This window comes from Ascaphus truei, chromosome 5 (genome assembly GCF_040206685.1).
Source record: "Ascaphus truei isolate aAscTru1 chromosome 5, aAscTru1.hap1, whole genome shotgun sequence".
Classification (NCBI taxonomy): Eukaryota; Metazoa; Chordata; class Amphibia; order Anura; family Ascaphidae; genus Ascaphus; species Ascaphus truei.
Window position 1 is genome coordinate 54,825,029 of NC_134487.1, and position 21,424 is coordinate 54,846,452.

General features: G+C 41.1%; 1 protein-coding gene across 1 annotated transcript; it reads right to left on the reverse strand.

Annotated features, from left to right (window-relative positions):
- Positions 1-310: 310 nt before the first annotated feature.
- Positions 311-19,631, reverse strand: LOC142494645 (uncharacterized). Its single transcript, XM_075599078.1, has 4 exons — positions 19,356-19,631; positions 18,387-18,535; positions 4,967-5,676; positions 311-1,376 (listed from the first exon to the last, which is right to left on the reverse strand). Exons 1-4 carry the CDS (start codon positions 19,629-19,631, stop codon positions 1,060-1,062), a joined length of 1,452 nt encoding a protein of 483 aa, XP_075455193.1. The 3' UTR covers positions 311-1,059.
- Between the last annotated feature and the right edge of the window lie 1,793 nt (positions 19,632-21,424).

Genomic DNA, 21,424 nt, shown 5'->3' on the forward strand with positions numbered 1-21,424 from the left:
CGAAACAACATACCATCACCTTTTGTATTCCATTCTTTCGGAAGTGCTGCTGTCCTTAGCTGTCCAGTTTTAGCATCTTCCATCACATCTTGAAGTTTGTGTAACAGGTTCTCAGCGGTTATTGATGAGTTCCACCATCCTGAGTAAATACTGTCAGTACAAAAAACAGCAGATATATAAGGTCTTACCCCCCCAGGTATTCTGTACTCTTCTTCTTCAGCACCTTCCCAGAATGCCACTCTTGGATCAGTCTGTCCATTGGGAACGAATCCGTTCTGAGTAATTTGACCTGTATTCAGATAAAAAATAGGGTATTGCTTATACCTTATATTGTCCATGGTCACACCAGGCCGAGGGCAATGATCAGCTTTCAGCTCCTTCGTTGGCCATTTACGTGTTCCTTGAAAGTCAATGAAATAACAATGTCCAAATTCAGCATGACAACGTTGTTCACGGTAGCTTTGCTGCTTCCAATGGTCATGAAGGGGTAAATCATATTTCAGGCTTGTAGATTGCAGCTGTTGCATCTGTGCATTCAGATGTTGTGTCACCAGCTTCCTTCCTTCTGGCGTAGTTATACCAGCTTCTTTAGCTAGCACAGTAGAATCAAACAGCACAACCTGTGAAATCCCCAAAGTCTTTCGTTTCTGGATGATAGGTTTAGGAAACGGCTTCCAATACACACCTTGAGGTATACCTACCGACTGTATGTCCACCGGTTTCAAATCGTAATGTAGTCCTCGTTTCACGATGCCGGAGTCTGGTGTGGTAATACCGTGTGCTGCTGTACGTTTCCAGTCGATGATCTCTCCTTCTTGCTGAGTCACAAAATGCCATTGTAACCTGAAAATAACGCTGGCCGATATTGCTAGAAAAGCAAAACAGATTGAGAGACACAAAATAGTCTTTAACAGTCTTTTCTTTGTGATCACCTTAGCCACTGTTTGATAGGCCTTCTGGTAAATATTGCGTTGATCCGGTATGGCAGGTAACACATATATATGTCTTTGGTCACTGTCAGGGAAGTCAGCTTCAGCTTGTAGGACCTCACCTGCGTGATTAGTTTCCACATCCTGTTGTCTTGCAATCTGTGCTTCGAGAGGCTGCAGCTCGATCGAAGTCTGTCGCAGATACGGTGTCTCCTCCATCTTGAACAGTGACATTACTGCAATGTGCTGTAGGCTTAAGATTATCGATACTCACTTTTCTTTCTCTTCCTTTTGTATCTTGGATGATAAAGGTTCTTTCATTTATCTTTTTCAGTATCGTGGTAGGTTTCTTCCACTTAGGCCGCAACGGCTTTACCTTAGCAACCCTCTCCTGGACCGAATGTCCAATCTGCGGCGTCCAAGCTGCAGGATTACGTGGTGTGTGGGCTGTATGGGAAAAAGAATCCCTCAATTCTTGTAAAATTAATATTTGTTCAAGTCTCCCTGGGACAGAAATAGAATCATTAGTAAACGGTGTATTCATAGGAGTACCATATAACAGTTCATGGGGTGTTTTACCAGTTACTGAGTTAGGAATATTATTTAGGCCAATTTGAACCGTAACTAAGAGTGGATACCACTGTGTAGGACGATTAGATAGCATTTTGGTTAAAAGTCGTTTTACCTCGTAATTTCTACGCTCAGCGATTCCAGTGCTTTCCGGATGCCACGGTGAGCTGAAGGCCCAATCAACACCTAATGTTGCGGCCCATTCCTTGGTTTCTGCTGCTGTGAAAGCAGGTCCACCATCGGAATGAAAGGCCTTGGGCTTAGCCACACTTACTAAGGTGTTGAGACATTTAAGCGTAGAGCTAGATGTCGTACTACGAACGGGGTATAACCACGTAAACCTTGTACAAGCATCAACACAAACCAAAACATGTTTGTAGGAATGTGATGCTGGCAAAGGTCCAATATGGTCCAAATATATTAAATCAAACGGTTTGTTCGGTATTGCATTAATAATAAATGGTGGGGTCTGATGATTAGGAGCGTTCACCAACCGACATGGTTTACAGTTGCTTAGAACTGTCTTAACTGTTTTCCTCATGTTCGGCCACCAGTATTTGTGTTTCAGTGTCAACAAAACATTTTCTCTCCCTAGGTGAGGGTGTCCCACACTGTCGTGTGCTTGCGTAGCGATCTGCATCCTGCTTGCTACAGGGGGAAGAATGAATTCATTAGCATCAATTACAACCATGCAATCATTGTTGACTTGTTTAAATGAGTATTTCTTAGGATACCCAGGTGGATTAGGCCTGGTGGCATCCAGACAAGCATACAACTCTGCATCGAGACTGGCTGACTTTGACTGTGCCCTTGTTAACACTTTGTTAACGGCAAATTTCTGACTTACAGTTTGCGCGAGACTATCTGCAAACTGGTTACCCATAGTATGAACCGATGAACCAAGCGTTCTGTGCGCTGGCTCGTGTACAATTTCAATATCAGGCTTTTGATCAAGATAGGCCGCAATGGCCTTCCACTTAGCTATATGCGTTAGTGGTTTCCTTTTGGCATTTAAAAATCCATTTGATCTCCAAATTGGTAGGTCCTGCAATGCTGAACGTGCTAAATAAGCGGAATCTGTAACTATAAGTACATGTCCCTTAACTGTAAGTGCTTCTTTCATAGCAAAAGCTAATGCATGAATCTCTGCAAACTGTGCAGAGTGGTCTCCAACAGGTAATTGCCAACTATGCAACAAATTCATATGTGCGTCATATTTTGCAATTCCTGAACCTGCAGATTTATTCACTCCTTCTTTGCTGGAGTCTACAGCTGAACCATCTGTGTAGAAAATGCATGTGTAAAAGTCATTTGGGTGTGTTTGATTTTCCCATGTCACCCCTTCAAAAGGTGATGGGAGGTCATCTAATGTAGTTAAAGTTTTATCATGCACAAAATGTATTTGGGGATCTTCTATAATTGTATACCATTTTAACCAGCGGCTTCTTAACGCCTTCCTATCCGGAATGGTCTGTTTCTGCAATGTTGCTAGTGAAGCTACTGAAGTTTATATATAGATATCCAGTCCCTGTGCCAAATCACGTGATTTTAGCACTGTGAGTGTAATCGCTGATAATAGTTTTTCAAGCGGCAAATATCTCTTCTCTGTGTTTGTAAATACATAAGATAATAATGTAATTGGTACTGTTTCCATAGCATTGTAAATTCTAATGTATGCAGCTAGTGGTGAAATGTTGACATAAGCTGACAATGGTTTTGTCGGGTCGCGCTGCGCTAAGTAGGAAGCATCATTAACTGCTGCTAATAACTTTCGCAATGCCTCATCCTCAACTGTTAACCATTTAAAAGGTGTTTTCGGTCTAGTCTGCTCTGACTTAATCTCGCGTGATGTTGCGTGATGTAATGGTTCAATCAGTACATTAAAATCTGGGATAAACATCATTGAAAAATTCAGTAACCCAATAATGCTTCTTAACTGTTTTAGTGATTTAGGAACACTGATGTTGGAAACTTTTTCTCTGTAATTAGTAGAGAGGCCTCTGCCATTTTCAGCTATTTCAAAGCCTAAAAATGTCACAGTTTCTCTTGCAAGCTGAGATTTCTTTAGGGAAACAAGGTAACCTGCTTCTGTCAATGTAATTAACACTTCTGTCATAGCTTTAAAATGCTCTTCTTCTGTGTCATGTGATAAATAAACGTCATCAACATAAATTTCTGTATTAGCAAATTTAGACAATAGTGAGACTACGTCTGCAGTGAATAAAGCTGGACTATTTACAAAACCTTGTGGTAAGCGTGTAAAAACCAATTGTTTACCTTGCCAGGTAAATACGGTTAGCCAATAACTCTCAGGCGTGATTGGGTGGGAAAAATACCCGTTGCTTAAGTCATATGTAGTTTTAAAGCGTTTACGCTGTAATCCGCTTAAGATTGAAGGTGAATGTGTGTTCTGTGCTGCCACTGAAGGTGTGACTCTGTTCACTTCCCTATAATCTAACACCATTCGCCATGAACCATCTTTTTTAGGCACTGGATATACTGCAGTATTCATTTGGCTATACTGTTCAAGCAGTACTCCTTGTTTAAGCAAATCATTGATTACAATTTGTATGCTTGGTAAGGCGGCATGATTAATTTTATATTGTGCCTGTTTCTTTGGAAGTGTAGAACATGTATTAATATTGTGTACTATTTGTTTTCTAAATCCGACCTGATTTTCCCAATGTTGAAAAATATATTTGTGTGTCATTAACCAATTATACAATTTTGTTTTATCATTAAAAGCACTTTCATTGCATTGATCTGTGATAATTTTTTCCAAGTCAAATTTCACAGTCAATTCCGTCTGCTTGCGGTTTTCTGTAACTTCCTCTTTTATTGTAAAGAAGGAAGCCACATCTTTGTATGCTATAAGAAAGTCACAACCTAATCTGTCATGTTCAACTAATTCAATAGAAACTCTCCTGTCATTAATTTTTAAGTCTAAATAATATGAAGGATAAGTGCCATTTCCTTCAATTGTTTGTATCGTGATGTCGTGTACATAATTTTCATCTATTAAAATATCAGTTCTTACAAGGGATATGTCGGCTTGTGTATCTAATAGGCCAGTATAATTTTTTCCCTTGTAGTGAATGTGTAACGTTAAGTTTGTCATTCCTCAAAGAGGAGGTCTGTAGGGAAGTGAGTTATCTTCCCAACAAATTTCTCTGTGCTCGCCGGTGTCGTCGATGCTGCAGCCTGTTTATGCTCACGTTGGCTGTTCGTTAATCCTGAAGTCTGCGTAGCAAAACCTGTACGCTTGTCACGAAATTTAATTTCGCTAGCCTTGCCTTGCCCATATCTGTCAGGAGTTTTAATGTATTGTCTCAGATTATATCTGGACACTGCACCCTCATTACGAGCTTGCTGTTCAAAGCGTGTATTTTGTTGTGTAGTCTGTGGTGTAGGAGTGTTTTGTCTCTGTGTAGGAGTCTGAAAACTTCTATTATCTCTTTGAAAATTACCTCTTCTGTCCCACTGCTCGTCTCTAGGATAAACTGGAGTCTGATACTGGGTGAACGGAGGTCTCCACTTTCTCTCTTGGACAAGAAAATTTCCCCTCTTTTCTGCGTTTGTTCTCTCAGGTTTCCTGTCACTGGCTTGTGGCTTAGTTAATCCAATCGGATCCCCAGTGAGTGATCTGCCAACAAGAGTGTAAGTATTTTTCAGAATCTCAGGAACCATAATTGGTTTTTGTTCCACTGGTACACCTTGAATTTGTCTTTCAAGGTCTAACAGCAAACCCTGTCCCTTAATCAAAGCCTTCAGACAACCCCACACAATCTCATGGTTGCCTTGTGTAAAGCGTAACCCTAGAATATAAGCTGCTACAATCCCACTAGTCTTATTAACTTGTCCTAGCGTATCTGCCAGTGATGAGATAGTAACTTTTCCATGGGTTTTCTCATACACATTGCTGATGACTGAATCCCAGTCTCGTGCTTCAGCTAATGTGATTGACAAACCCGCTGGTAGCAGGGAATTTACCAAAGCAAGTTTCTGATTTGCGGTTGGTGTAGGATACACCCCATCTAAACAATGCGTTCTCTCATTAAGCCATAATGCAATGTCTTTTGGATTAGTTGGCAACTTTCCAATAGTAGCCTTAATGTTCGCCATGGGAATACAAACTTGTACCCGAGCTGGTACATCAATTAACGCTGGAGCAGCTCCTCTAATTGCGAAGAGGGCATTAACAATTTCTCTTAACAGCGTGATTTCTGCAGTTGCATTTGCGCGCTCTGTCAGAATGTCTCGTGCTGCTGGTGTTAACTCAGGTAATGTAACTGGTGTAAATAAGTGTGTGCGATTCTCCCCATATTTCGCACCAGAATTAATAGGACCATGTCTGTCCACGCCTGTAGCAATCACAGGCTGTTGTCCCAAAATGACAGTCGCTGCATTATGTGTCAAATTAATGATCGTGTGTATTAACGGATCATATGCCTGTTGTACGTACTGATATGTGTTTGGATCAGTTGTGGTGTCTATTGTTAGATAGCAGTATCTTGCCCCAGGTCCCCACGGGCCAAATTGAATTTCAAATGCCAGAGTTTCACCGTCAATCAGATTTCTCTGATACTGATTCCTCATTAAAACATTCAGATCTGCAACTCGTGCAAAATCCGTAACAGCCATGATATACTATATATATATATATAATGAAAATTGTACCTTCTCTTTTATAAAGAGGAAATATAGCATACACGTGTACTTTCAAGATTAAATGGGTAACGTCAGATTTATTATACAACTCATGAGTAATTAACCACGTTGGAGCGCCATAATCTGGGTTCAATCCTACCTCTCTTTATCAAGTGTCGCCTTATGGTGAGTTATATCCTGCTCTAAGCAGAGAACACAAACCAAAAATGTTGCACTTGAAAAAGCCTCGGCCACACCCTCACATATTATGATATATGGAGGGTATTGTGAGATTATTATTTATAAAGAAAGGGTACTCAGAGTTTGTATAAGAAAAGGTTTATCATTTATTGTGTTACAACAATATTCAGAAATATCAGAAATATCAGAACAAGCTTCTTATAAGCCAATGGCTAACAGTTACAGTATGTTACCAATCCATTCCTAACTATGCAGAGATTATAACTAGATATGCATTGTCAATACTCACAAACCAAAAGATATTATGTCAGGTCAGCCAGTCCCAGTCTCATCTGTGTGACTTCACACTTAAGTTCGGTTCTCTTTCTCTCTCTGATCTAACATGGAGTCGGGCCAACCTAATATAGAGTGTATTAGTTACTGCGTACGTGTGTCACGTGTCATGTGTCCATACTCTGTGGTTTGTGACGTATGATGTTTACGATCTTAGGACTTGCATTTAGTAACCTAGGATATTTCATAAGTTACTGTTCAAACCACGGCGTGTTTACCGTTATAAGTTCCCCTTTTTATGTCTTTGTAACCTGTCCCAATATCCTGCCACTTCTGAGCAAAACAAGCTATTATTTCTAAGACAAGAAAACCAGGAATTTAACAATATACTCTAAGCTATACTAGGCCTTACTATGATACTACGTATATAAGTACCTGTGACCTGTAATCATTATGCGTTATATGCCAGAAAATACCTGTAATCCATAACAATACTTCCTCCAAAGCTATAGCTAAGGAATTGTTACAGGTATTCTCCCGACTCGGGATACCGAAGGAAATTCTGACAGATCAGGGTACCCCGTTTACATCTAAGCTTATGCGAGACTTATGTGTAGAGCTAAAAATACAGTCCCTAAGAACCTCTGTTTACCATCCGCAAACGGACGGACTGGTAGAACGATTTAATAAAACTCTGAAGATGATGTTGAGAAAGGTGGTTGCTAATGATAGGAAAAACTGGGACACCTTGTTGCCTTATCTCTTGTTTGCTATCCGAGAGGTGCCAAAGGCCTCTTCAGGGTTTTCCCCATTTGAACTCCTGTATGGGAGACGCCCAAGAGGGATTCTGGATAGCCTCAAAGAAGAGTGGGAGCAACAAGCTGTTCCAGGGAAAAATGTCGTCCAATTTGTGGAAGATTTGAAAGAACGTATTGCGCATATTACCCCCATAGTCAGACAACATTTAGAAGAGGCACAGAGGGCCCAACAGAACCTTTACAACAGACAGGCTACGGTTCGCAACTTCCGACCAGGGGACCGAGTAATGGTGCTTGTTCCCATGGCCGAAAGCAAGCTGTTATCACATTGGCAGGGACCATATGAGGTTCTAGAACAGGTCGGCCCGGTGAATAATAAAATTCGACAGCCAGATCGAAGGAAGGTAGAGCAAATCTATCACATAAATCTATTAAAATCCTGGAAGGATAGAGAGGTATGTCTGACGGTAGTAGCTAATAAATCCGGGAAAGGGGAGGAACCACTTGTTCAAATATCGGCAGAACTCACCCCTGAACCATACAGAGAAGCTGTGGACTTGGTAAAAAGGAACAGGGATGTATTTTCCAGCGTACCAGGGGAAACTAGGGTGATTTCCCATGATACCGTCACCAAGCCCGGCGTAGCCATTAAGATAAGACCCTATAGAATCCCAGAAGCCAGAAGAGGGGCTATTCAGTCAGAGGTAAAGAAGATGCTAGATTTAGGCGTAATTGAGGAGTCCCATAGTCAATGGTCCAGCCCTATTGTCTTGGTACCTATGCCAGATGGGTCAATACGGTTCTGTAATGACTTTAGAAAAGTAAATGAAGTCTCGAAGTTTGATGCCTATCCTATGCCACGGGTAGACGAGTTAATTGAGAGGTTGGCGAGGGCTCGTTTTCTAACCACTTTAGATCTTACAAAGGGTTATTGGCAAATCCCCTTAACAAGTTCAGCAAAAGAGAAAACGGCCTTCTCTGATGGTCTTTTTCAGTATACTGTCTTACCATTTGGTCTTCATGGGGCGCCTGCAACCTTCCAAAGGTTGATGAATAAATTGTTACACCCACACTCGAACTATGCCTCAGCGTACTTAGACGATGTGGTAATTCATAGTCCAGATTGGGACTCACATCTACAAAAGGTTGAGGCAGTGTTGAGAACCTTTCGGGAGGCGGGTCTTACAGCCAACCCAGCTAAATGTTCAGTCGGCCTAGCAGAAGCAAAATATCTTGGCTATGTTGTGGGAAGGGGGACAGTAAAACCCCAGCTCAATAAAGTTGAAGCCATTTAGAGTTGGCCGTGTCCCCTTAAAAAAAACAGGTTAGGACATTTCTAGGCATTGTAGGTTACTACAGGCGATTTATACCCCATTTTGCAACCCGGGCAGCACAGCTTTCAGATCTAGTAAAGGCAAAGGCACCTGATGTTGTAAAATGGAACAGTAATGCGGAGACCCCATTTTTAGACCTACATACAGCGCTCTGTAATCACCCAGTCTTGGTAGCCCCGGATTTTACTAAGGAGCTTTTTCTGCAAACGGACGCCTCCGAAGTAGGTCTCGGAGCAGTACTGTCCCAGTTTGTAGGAGAAGATGAACACCCGGTCCTCTATTTAAGTCGCAAATTGTGTCCCCGCGAACAAAGATATGCCACAGTAGAAAAAGAGTGTTTGGCCGTAAAGTGGGCAACAGACACATTGAAATATTACCTGTTACCTTTTACGCTCATTACAGATCACGCACCCCTACAGTGGATGCATAGAAATAAAGAAAAGAACTCGAGAGTTACCTGTTGGTTTTTGTCGTTGCAACCTTTCAACTTCACGGTCCAACATCTGCCAGGCATACTGCACGGTAATGCTGATGCACTCTCTAGGGTGCACAGTCTCGGTGCACTGGCTGCTCCACTCGGTAACGTTATGCTGGGAAGGGGGATATGTGACAGGGTCATTGACTCAGTATATGTTAGTAGGAGATGGCAGTATGCATGCTTTCCAGTAGACGAGGGGTTAACCCAGCTTGTTAAGCAGTCCACAGGTGATTCAAATTAAGCTAGTTCACCTGCTTTAAAACAGGAAGAGGAAATGCCTCTGGGGCGGCAGTCTCTCTCTCTGAGGTGCAGAGAGAAGACAGAGGAGTGTTGACAGACAGACACAAGCTGCTCAGATTGATCCTGTCCCAAGGGGGGAGAATAAAGCTCCCAGGTAAGGAGCCAACTGCTATTGCTGAACTTTGTTGGGCTGGACTAGGTTAGCTAGCCAGCCAGGTAGATAGCCTGCACTTTTGTTTAGTCAGTGCCCCGACCGGGGTTAGGCTTTTGTTTACGTTTCAATTTAAAGGGACAGTGTACCCATTGTTTTAGTTACCCTTTTTGGACAAATAAATCCACCAGCACTATTTCACCAGAAAAGTCGTGTTGTCTCCTCACTTACCATGACCATCCTGCCACACGTGGTGTCAGAAGTGGGATGTTGAACACCCTGTAAAAGGGGCGGAGCTACCGATTGCGACTGGTGGGACCTGTCCACACGGTAACTATCAGTATGGAGGACGTTGTAAAGGCCTTAGTGCACAGCACCGCTATTCAGCAGGAAAGCAAGGCTGCACAACGCGAGACAAACCGGATACTTGCAGCCCAGCTTGACATTATTGCAGACACACAGAAACAGCTGATTGAGCAGCTGACCCAGATTAAAATGGACTCGTCCAGTACGGCCCCGGCGCGGCCCGTCCAGGCGAATGTGTACCTGCAGAAAATGACGCCGCACGATGACGTCGAGGGATACCTCAGGTCCTTTGAGCGAATCGCTTCCCGGGAAAGTTGGGCCCGCTCCAAGTGGGCTGGGATTATCGCACCCTTTTTACTGGGGGAAGCCCAAAAAGCGTATTGTGACCTTGACGAAGAAGCTGCAGCAGACTATGACTGTCTGAAAAGCGAAATCCTTGCAAGGATTGGAGTGACTCCCGCAGTTTGTGCGCAGAGGTTCTATACGTGGAGATACCAGGAACAGAAGCCACCCAGGTCCCAGTTATGGGATTTGATTCACATAGCGTCCAAGTGGCTGAAACCAGAGGAATATAGCCCGACATGGATCCTTGAGATGGTGGTGTTGACCACTTCATTCGAGCGTTACTCCAGGACCTTCAACAGTGGGTGGGGCAGGGAGATCCCCTCTCTTGTGATGCCATGGTAGGCGCAGTGGAGCCGTTTCTGGCTACCCGTGAACTGTAACGCCCCACTTGCACAAACCACAACCCACGTACCAACGCGAACAGTAGAGGCCAGCTCTGGCGCCAGGACCCACGACCGTTCGCACGATTTGAGCGGGTGGAAGGAAACCCGGATAGGGACAGAAGCTCTAAATCTCAGAAAGGGTTTCAAGAACGAACTGGGCCAATTGTTTGTTTTGAGTGTGGGGAGATGGGACATATTAAGGCTCACTGCCCACAGTTCTCTGAGCCAAGCTGCTCAGATTGATCCTGTCCCAAGGGGGAGAATAAAGCTCCCAGGTAAGGAGCCAACTGCTTTTGCTGAACATTGTTGGGCTGGACTAGGTTAGCTAGCTAGCCAGGTAGTTAGCCTGCACTTTTGTTTAGTCAGTGCCCCGACCGGGGTTAAGTTTTTGTTTACGTTTCAATTTAAAGGGACAGTGTACCCATTGTTTTAGTTACCCTTTTTGGACAAATAAATCCACCAGCACTATTTCACCAGAAAAGTCGTGTTGTCTCCTCACTTATCACGACCATCCTGCCACAATATATATATAAAAGAGATGAGAAAGCACTACATAGCGCGATCAGGCTGATACATATAAACTTTATAAAAAACGATATAAAAGTTCGCACTTACAATGTGCAAGATTAAAATAAGCATTTGTCACATATTTTGTGAAAATCGAAGGGTCATTGCAGATCTCACCACCTCCCCTGTTTCCCTCGCCTGCAATCTGTTGTCGGAACTCGTCTCGCTGCGTCCGTCCGGGCGTGTGACGTCACGGCTGCTCAGCTGGAGGACTACGGATCACCTTCAGGTTCAAAAAGTTATCACTCTACGCGTTTCGCCCAGTCTAGATAGACTGTATCCGGCTTCATCAGGAGTGTGTATACTGAGGTAAATGGATCCTCTATATACCTTCATATATCAATTAAACAATTATCTAAAACAATATGATTTAATTAGTCCTCATGGCGCGAATTTCTATTTCTATTGAGCAAAGCTGTAAACAATGAGCATTGTACAGAGCTAACATAAATACAATATGATAACATCTTGCAAAGTGCAAGTTACATAGTCAGAATTTATGAACCGTCATTTAGAGTATTCCAAATTGTATATATATTGATTAAGGAGGATGGTAACGTTTTATAATTTAGACAAATAAATGTATATTTTCCATACTATGGTTAAAAGAACTCAATAGACTATCAATCTATTGATTATTCATACTTATTACTCAATTATACTTATAGTTTATAAGGAGGGAATCTTAGATGTATTTATATATAATATTTATAGATATATTTATATATGGTACAAATGGCTATGGAATTCTAGGGGCAGAGAAAAAGTTAATAAGAGAGCTTGGAAGATATATCTCCATTTATGCAAAATCATACGATTATAATATTATAAACAGTATTAGTTTTATCTTAAATAGAGACCTCGATAGATACTATAATGAATGTAGATCTTGGCAGGGAATAGATTATCCGAGTATTGCTGGTAGGGTGAGACATTCTCACTATTGTATATTCTTTTAAACAATTAAGTGTAAATATAAATAAATATATATAAGTGTATATAAATGTATAAGAGTATAAGTGTTTAATTAATCATATGTGTATTAATTTTTTGGGGGAAAATGACGTTTCATTTACACAAACATCAAACATCAAGTGTTGTTGGACATTTATTTTCAACTGAATTAGGGAATTCGTCAAAAACAGCAAACATTTGAACACAAATTGCCTATTAACTACATATATTTTTAAATACAAACACTTTATCAGACATTAATTCAAATATACTATGTAATGATCATATTAGAAGTTCTACATTAATGTTCATTTACAGGTATAATATATTGAAAGAAATCAACATATTACTTCAACATAGCGAAGACATTTACTAAAAGATATAATTACACAGACAAGGTGCTATAATCAATCAGATTTTTATCTTGAGACGCAGAAGGCTGGGACGGAAAGGAAGCAGGAAAGAGCAGAAGAACAAACATCATTAGATATGGTCACATATTGATATCAAAAAAGGTGCAAGATCTATTTCTGCATTTAAACCTTTGGGGGTAAGTGTCTTTAGACGGTGGATCCAGAATGTCTCCCTTTTGAGCAACTCCGATCCCCTACCTCCTCCCCTCCAGTGTGGAAATACATGTTCAATGGCCTTGAATTGCAAGCATGTCGGATCACCCTCATGGAATTCCACAAAGTGTTTAGGTATATTGTGATTCATCAGTTTTCTTTTTATACCACTCAGATGTTCAATAATCCTTGTTCTCACAGGCCTAATGGTTTTCCCTACGTATTGTAACCTGCAGGAACATTCCGGAAGATATACTACATATTCTGTCCTGCAGGTCATGAAAGTCTCTATTGAAACTTTCGCCTGTAACATTGGAGAAAAAATGAGTGTGGTCTGGTGATTTGAACTGACATGCTGTGCAATTCTTACATCCAAAGAATCCCTTCATATTTAGCCAACTGTTATCCTTTGATTTAATTTCTCTAAGGGCACTTGGGGCCAGTTTTTTCTTTAAGTTGTTGGCTTTTCTAAAGATGACATTTGGTCTGTCTGGTATACTTTGACCCAATATTGGGTCATTCTTCAGAATGTCCCAATGCTTAGTAATTATGTTCCCGATCTTTCCTGCCTCCCTATTATATCCTGTGAGAAATGCGAAGTCGAATTTTCTATTCATGGTAAGATTTTTTTTGTTTTACTGTTAATAGTTCATTTCTGTTTAATTTATCTACCTTATCCTTCGCTTTGTCAATTAGTTCTTTTTTATATTTTTTCTCCAAGAATTTATTTTGGATTTTGTCTGATTGTATTTCAAATTGGAATTATTCCACAGTCTTTATATTGTTGCAAAAATATGACATCTAGCCATTTTTTTGTATCTCTAATCATCAATCTTTCTAATTTAGTGAATTCATTTGTAATTAAACTTTCCACATTTTCATCCTTTATGCACCCATGAAAGGTCACAGTAGCTTTGATTTATATATCGATGCTAATCGGTACCTTAGAAAACTAATAGTAAAAAGATATTTTCTAGGAAGACACATTGAACCTAATCTAAATAGAGAAGTGCCCCTCATCTCGAGGACGGGCCAGTGACGTCACAGAGCTGGTTTGCCCTCATTGGGCGAACCGCTCACGTGACCGGCCCTGCGCTCCGGTGAGCGCGCAAATTAAAACATTTCCTAAGACCTACGCTTCCGCATGCTCCGGACTAGTGCTAGAGCATACGTAGTCATAGTAATGAGTATATAACTCTCTCCCATAGACCACAGTGTATACCATAAGCAAATAGCAGCATATTTATTGCTTACTGATACCCAGATATGCGGATATACTGATATCCAGATATCTGCTACACATAACCAATGCGCATGTGCACGCGCACGCAAGTGGTAACACGGGGAAACGGACAGGGTGCTAACATATTGCCACAAGCTGTGTCTCTAAATAAGTACTAATGTATGTGTTTACAGTGCATATACCTGCACCCCTGTAGTGCTATCAGAACTACCCCATGGACAGGAGCCAGGTATGTGGGGAGCAGGGAAAAGCAAGGAAAAGCAAGGGAGCCCCTGTAGACATCAACGTTGGTAGATTCAGAATAGTCCCTAAAAATTATATTGTTGCTGGATGCAGATCCTGGCTGCACTGCAAGCACCACAACTGGAAAGATAAGTTTTTTGCCCTTTATTTCTTCTCCCATTTAGAGTGCCCTGAACTATTTTGTGTGTGTATGTAAGTATATATATGTATATATACTGTATATATATATATATATATATATATATATATATATATATATATATATATATATATATATATATATATATATACTGTATATATATATATATATATATATATATATATATATATATATATATATACTGTATATATATATATATATATATATATATATATATATATATATATATATATATATATATATATATATATATATATATATATATACACACACTAATATAATTATTTGCAAATGTCAGCAATCTATCATACACCCTACAGTATATACAGTATTTATATAAATATAGGCCTATTCCGATCCACAACTTTAGTTGAGAGATTTCAAAGAACGTCATTTATAATGTAACCAGAAACTATAGTCAGTCAAAGACAAGACTCTGCCCATCTGGTTTTCAATTTTACACTAGCTGCAAGCTACAGTAGAGGCAACGTTTATTCTAACATTTGCCGTAAACTAGCCGGGTTACATTCTGGGTATGTGCTGGGTATGTTCTGGGCTAGTTTGAGGCACGTTTAAGGCATTTCTGCATTGACTAACGACCCATAGGATTAACACAGCAGGGATCCCTGGCATTCCAATTCAGTTTGAATGGGACTGCCAGGGACCCCCGCTGTTAATCTGATAGGCCATTAATCAATGCAGAAATGCTGGGGCTAGTTTAAGGAAAGTTTAAGACATGTATTCAGAATGTACCTGGGTGTTTCCTGGGTTTTTTGGGGAATTGCCACTGGTTTTTGTTCTAATAAGAGTTGCCTCTACTGTATTACCAGGAACACACAGGAGACATTTCTCAAAGAAGATAGAGAAAGTTGTTAATAAATCTATTATTAATAATCCTTTCTCTCCTAATACACCCTGGTCCTGCCTAAGGTGGCAGTCCTGAGAAAAGAGATCCCCAAGATCTGTCCCCTCTCTGCAGTGAAACATGTCAGGAAATCATCAGCCTAGTAGCCAATGTGTTTTGTATGTTTGAGCTAAATTCTTGTACAGCTGTTCCTCTTTCAATCTCAAGCATCACTCTCCTAATGTACCCTGGACCAGCCTAAGATGGCATCTAAAGGGTGAAAGCCGTTTGCTGCCATCCACTGCCGTTTGCTTTTCTACTAGCAGGTATTGATTTTGGAACATTAAATAAGGACTCTTGGTATATCTCACTTCTCTTCTCCAGTCGCTTGTTCAATTCCTTTACTCTATCTTTTACTCCTTCCACCTGCTCCCACCCCACTACTGAAAGTCTTAACTTTTCTATAACCCACTCTCTCTATTGCAGCGTGACTCTTTTTTCAGGCATGAATTGCATCTCCTTCTCACGAGCTATACGCTCTTAAACTCATCAACATTTTCCTCTTTTTTTTTTTCCTTCAGTCATCCCCTTTGATCTGGTGTCAAACGTTGTATTGGAGCAGGCATCCTTCAATCTCTTCCTTGCACTTTTTTTTAAAGTCATATACTTGTCCTTCCTTCGTATTCTTCTTTTGAAGATCACACTATTTGTTTCTTCTTCCCTGTCTCTCTGTGTTGCTCAAGAAAGGAAGAGTAGAGGCTCTATGGATTTTATAAATGCAATAATGTATTGAAGCCAAATAAAGTGTCCAACATTCCGGCTGCCACGGCAGCCTTTGTCAAGAAGTGGCATCGGGTGCTGTGACAGTCGAAATGTTGGACACTTTATTTGTCTTCAATAAATATTGTGTATCCTGTACTTGGATTGCAGCGGGACCTCCCTCATTGACTTAGAGAGCACCGGTATTAGTATCTCAGATTTATTTAGATTTTTGGTGTGCAACATTTTCCCACATTACATCTCTCCGTGTTGCTGGCATATACAGTATATGTAATCATGAATGATGTAGTATTTAAAACATATTTTAAATGATATTGCATATAACCTTATGGTTATATGAGACATTTAAGAATGGCTAATCCATGTCAGTGCCTACACTACTCCCCCCCCCCCCCCCCCACCCTGCCTTTCCACATTCACTCAGGGTTGGTACTGTATGCCATCAAACACCTTATGGTCTATTTCATTTGAATGGGCAATATAGAGTAAAGACATACTGTAGAACTGTTTCCTAAACAAGGGCCCTAGTGTCAGCAGCCATGAACTTTTAACACTGAAGATGGAGGCTCATCTACTGTAATTGAGCCGTCAATCTACTTGAAAGTGTCAAGAGATGCATACTGTATATATCATGTAGCATTTGAAAGCCTACAGTAGCATGTGCTTCCTGCCACACAAAAAGTGCTAGATTATGACCTTTGCTCTTCTTGTAGTAAAGAAGCACTTTGTTGTATTTTTTCAACTTTCCCCAGGACTTGTACATGGTTTGATGTCTTTCTGGCCTCTGTTGCAATGAATTAGTTAATGACATTTTTAAACTGCCCGTATTGTTAAGCCACAACAACAGATTGCTGTGAATGTATATAATTTTTTATTATTATTATGACACAGGAAAGGTTATTTTGTGAACTATGTTCTAGATTGTATTATCATGTTGCAGTGACAGCACTGAAAACTGCTCCACAAGCAAAATATTACCAGCATTCTCCCTCACAAATAACCGAGTATGCTTAAACTCTTCTCACGTATGGAAAGTAAACCTTGTATGCAGTCAAATAATAAAAATATGACAAGGCTTTGATTTTTTTCCTAGAAGTCTGCATGTGGCATCTTTTTATATATTGGATTACCACCACAAACTGTCATTGGAAACATCAGAATTTAGAGTAAAAATGACAAAATGACATATTAGCTGTCACATATTTCAATAATAATTCCCATGGCTATTTGATATACACATCACCAGCATATACTTCCTAGCACTGCTCAGTGGGGTATTTATTTCAAATTGTGATGTGTAAATGAACCTAACCATCTGTTTTGTGCATAAAGATAATAAACAGTAATGCAGGCATACACACTTTATCAAAGCTATATTCTTTTTAAAATTACATAAACCAATATTATTATAGTTGAAATATATTAATCCTATATTCATTTGGTAATCATCATTGCAAAAAATGTACAACGAAATGCTCTGGTGGTGAATGACAACTATATGCTGGTATTCAGGGAAGTCATCTTTTATAATTGTTTAAAACAAAACAAGGAAAACATATTAAACCCCTGCTGATATGGCCACATAGACTTGGACACATAGATTGTAACAGTTGTTTTTAATTTGATAGTTAATTTTTTTTAATATATTGGTTTGATTCTAATAGTGTCTTTGAAGTTGAAAATGTATTCCTATGACTGTTCACAATATAGTTACTGTACATAGCTACATAGAAGATGAGGTTGAAAAAAGACTTCCGTCCATCAAGTCCAACCTGTGCTAAATTTAGACGACAGATACTTTATCCTATATTTGTACGTAGAATATATTGATCCAGAGGAAGGCAAACAAACTCCCCAATGAAATATAATCTAATGATATCTCATAAGGGGGAAAATAAATTCCATCCTTACTTCAAATAATGGCAGTTATTGGAAATAACGCCAGAATATTTAAATCCTTCCAAAAGATACCGTTATTCACATCCAGACCTGATTATCAGTGTGTTTTTTCATAAAATAGCCTTCAAGGAAAAAGGGCTTAAGTGGTACCCACATGATTGTACTGAGTGTAATACTTATCCCTTTCATTACATGTGTCATACCAAGATATATATGATGGAACATATTAATGGCAGAAATACATCAACAGATCCATTTGAAATTGTGTTATCATCATGTGATAAACTATACTATGTTTTTTTAATGATTAGGGGGAATTTAAGATACAGTATGTTTGTTTGGCCTACTATGAATGTAGTATTGTCGTATAATAATGATTCTACAAATGCGAACAAGAATTACCAAGAGACAGAAGTTGGGAAAATACATTTTTAGAAAACAGTTACTTTACTGTGTGTGGCAAAAAAAATGTAATAATATATACAAAAGGAAATAACAATATTAACCAAAAATACATTTCTGTGCCTCTTTTTGGCAGGTGCACTGCCAGGTTCATTTGGTGCGAGCTCTTCCAAGCCTCAATGTCCGCACGTGGTGTGAATAGTGCGGCCATCTGAGGGGCTGCTGGATGAGAAGGAGATGGAGTTTCCACCATTGCTGACAGCTATGATGTGGGCAGGGAGTCAATGGAGTGAGCAGGTGTTGTCACCATAAAAAAACAAAGAAAAAAGGAATAGGTGCAAAACAGCGCTAGGGATACTGATGAATAAATGTTCAGGCAGCCAGGTGAATGACTGGTGGTACAACCAGTCAGGGAAACAGATGAAACAAAGGGGTTAACCGGCGCCAAAGAGGGTAAATACCAGTCCTGTTGTGACAGTCCAAATACAGTCCTTGGGATGATGAATGGTGATGATTCTCACCTCAGCAGTGCATATGTGAAAAAAGAGAAAGAGAAATAATAGTGCAGTAAATCAACACAGGGGGGGGGGGGGTGATCACAGATATTGACAAAAAACAACAAACAAGACATACAAACATATAACACAAGCACGGCCTAAATATTAATAAAAAGCATATTTATTGATGTGGAAATGTGCATAAACCGCATCCGGAGGGGTAAAATTGCAACCCTACTCACAAAATGCTGGAAAGGTACAGGCAGATCTGCTGTATGCAGCTGGGCTCTCAAGATGGCGACCGGAGCACTTGTGCTGGCGTCCACACGTGACTAGGAAGCCAGGCAGATGACTCAGATGACGAGGCCTCTGGGCGGACGTGACGTCACCCCCGTTGTGTATTCTCCACCGGCTCACAGGACTCCAGTCCTCCAGTCCTCATCAGCAGCCGCAATATCGCCGTACTTCGGTTCAAAACACTAGTTGGAGACTGCAGAGTTTCTCCTTTGGAACTGCAAACTTCACCACACTGGAACACTCTAAAAACTTGAAACTTCCCGACGCGTTTCGTACGCATGCGCGTACTTCTTCAAGGGATGTGTCACACTTCTTTTCAGGTGTTGTCACCATGCAAGATGAGCGGATGCTCTCCAGGCACTGCTGTATTGTGCATGTAAGGCTATTAATGGAAGAGACTATCAGGACCATGCGGTTTATAATTGCACTGCTGTGCTGCCACATGGTGTGGATGGTCACATGGGGGTTGCGCTGGGCTGCTAGCTCCCTGCGGCATCCTGCTTGCTCCATGCGCCATGAAGTAAGCTCCATGCACCAGGAGGACTGCGCCATGTGCTCTGCCATGGCCTCAATGTGGCCAAGCAGTGGCATAGCCACTGTGCTGTTAAACCCAGCAAGGCGGGGGTGCCCTGCAAGCTGGTTCTAGAAGTTGAGCTTGGTCACAGACAGAGGTCAGGCCTAAGTTGCACATTAGCTGCTTCTGTTCTGATTGATGCCAGGGTAGGGCAGTCACCACAGCCAATTCCACCTCCCTCTGTGTGACTGGAGGGGGTAACCAGGCTCTATAATAAAGGTCAAGCCCGTTTGGTTACCCCTGCTCCGTTTATAAGGGTCCCAGAGAGTTAGCTCTTGGACTCAGTAACATGGTATGATCACATTGTACTTTGTGTAATAAAACCATTTTTTGTGTTTTTTCCTTTCCGGGCACCGTTGACAGAATATGCCTAGGAGGTTGGGGTCCAGAGTTACCGGGTTCCCAATAAATGTACTCGGAAATCATGCCTGATTCTTGAATACATGTAGGCACATTGTCCCAACAATATGTCCCCTTGAAAACGTAAGCGCGACTCACCACTAGGGTACCCTGCATCAGCACAGCCCAGAAGGGAGAATGAGGCACAGGGATAAATATGTATTCCTGTAGCTGAGGCTGTAGCCCAACCATATATACAGCTGAGGCTGTAGCCCAACCATATATAAGGTTAGGGGGGGAGGGGGACTCAAAGTCCAAACTGAGTCCAAGGGAATGTGTGTGAGGACTAAGGCATACAGAAATAAAATGACAAAATGTTTTTCCTTTCTGTTCCCTGTACCCAGAGACTAAGAGTGTATTAAAATATAGTTTTAATATGTTTAAACATTCGGAACCGATGTCCAAACAGGCAGCCCGTGCAAACCCATAGGTGCCGGTATGTCTGCTGGACATCAGAGTTCAAAGCAGCCAGAGGATGCCCAGTGGTGCGAACAGCAATTGGTTAGCGGGGAAAGGCGGAGTACCAGGTCTAGAGATCAATGGCAGTCACCCGGGATGCCACTTGTTCTGCCAGACCTAGGGGCGTCTGCCCAGCAGGTGGCATTGGGATAGCTGGGGGGAGATGTGGCAGGCTTGTGCATGTCCCTTATGTATTTCAAATTTCCCGCTGACCCGGCTTTTCTACCTGGCTTGTCTCTGATTGGCTGCTTGAGAAAGTTCCCATGCGCTGATTGGCTGTCCGATCTGCTTCCTTTTTGTTAATGAAATAGAGAATACTATAAGAAGCTGTATGCCAATCAGATGGTGTGTTCCCCTTGAGTCTGAGCTGAAAGAGCGCGGTGGGCTTTTCAAAGATGCTTTGTTTGTCATAGCAAAGCAACCGGCTTCGATTTCAAGCCTGAAAAGCCTGCCCACCAGAGACTAAGTCCCGATTTGTGCGCCCAAGTTCTCAGAAATGAACGTAGCGGACGCCACTGGGTTTTTATGCTAATTTGAGTTCCAGGAGATTTGGACTAACTCATGGTAAGGAGGGACCAAGATCTCAGAAAAGAACGTATCGATGGCGTATGGATTTTTATGCCGATTTGGGTTCCAGGAGATTCCATGCTAAGTCCCGGTCAGGGTAAAACTCTCCCAAAGAGTCCCCTGCACCTAGGAAAGTCTAGTTTTCAACCCCATCCCCAAAGTAAGTGTGTCTCTTCATCTGTATTTTTGTGTTTCATTGTGTGTAAGCGAATTTATGCCGAATAAATTGCAATTTATTTCTCAGCCTTGTTTTGAATGATCCTGGTAAAAAGGTGTAAATAACCCGGTCTCCCGTGGCACTCTGCCTGTTTTCTCCTCCCTCTGCCTGTTGTCCCTAGCGTTTGTCGTCTGCATTGCC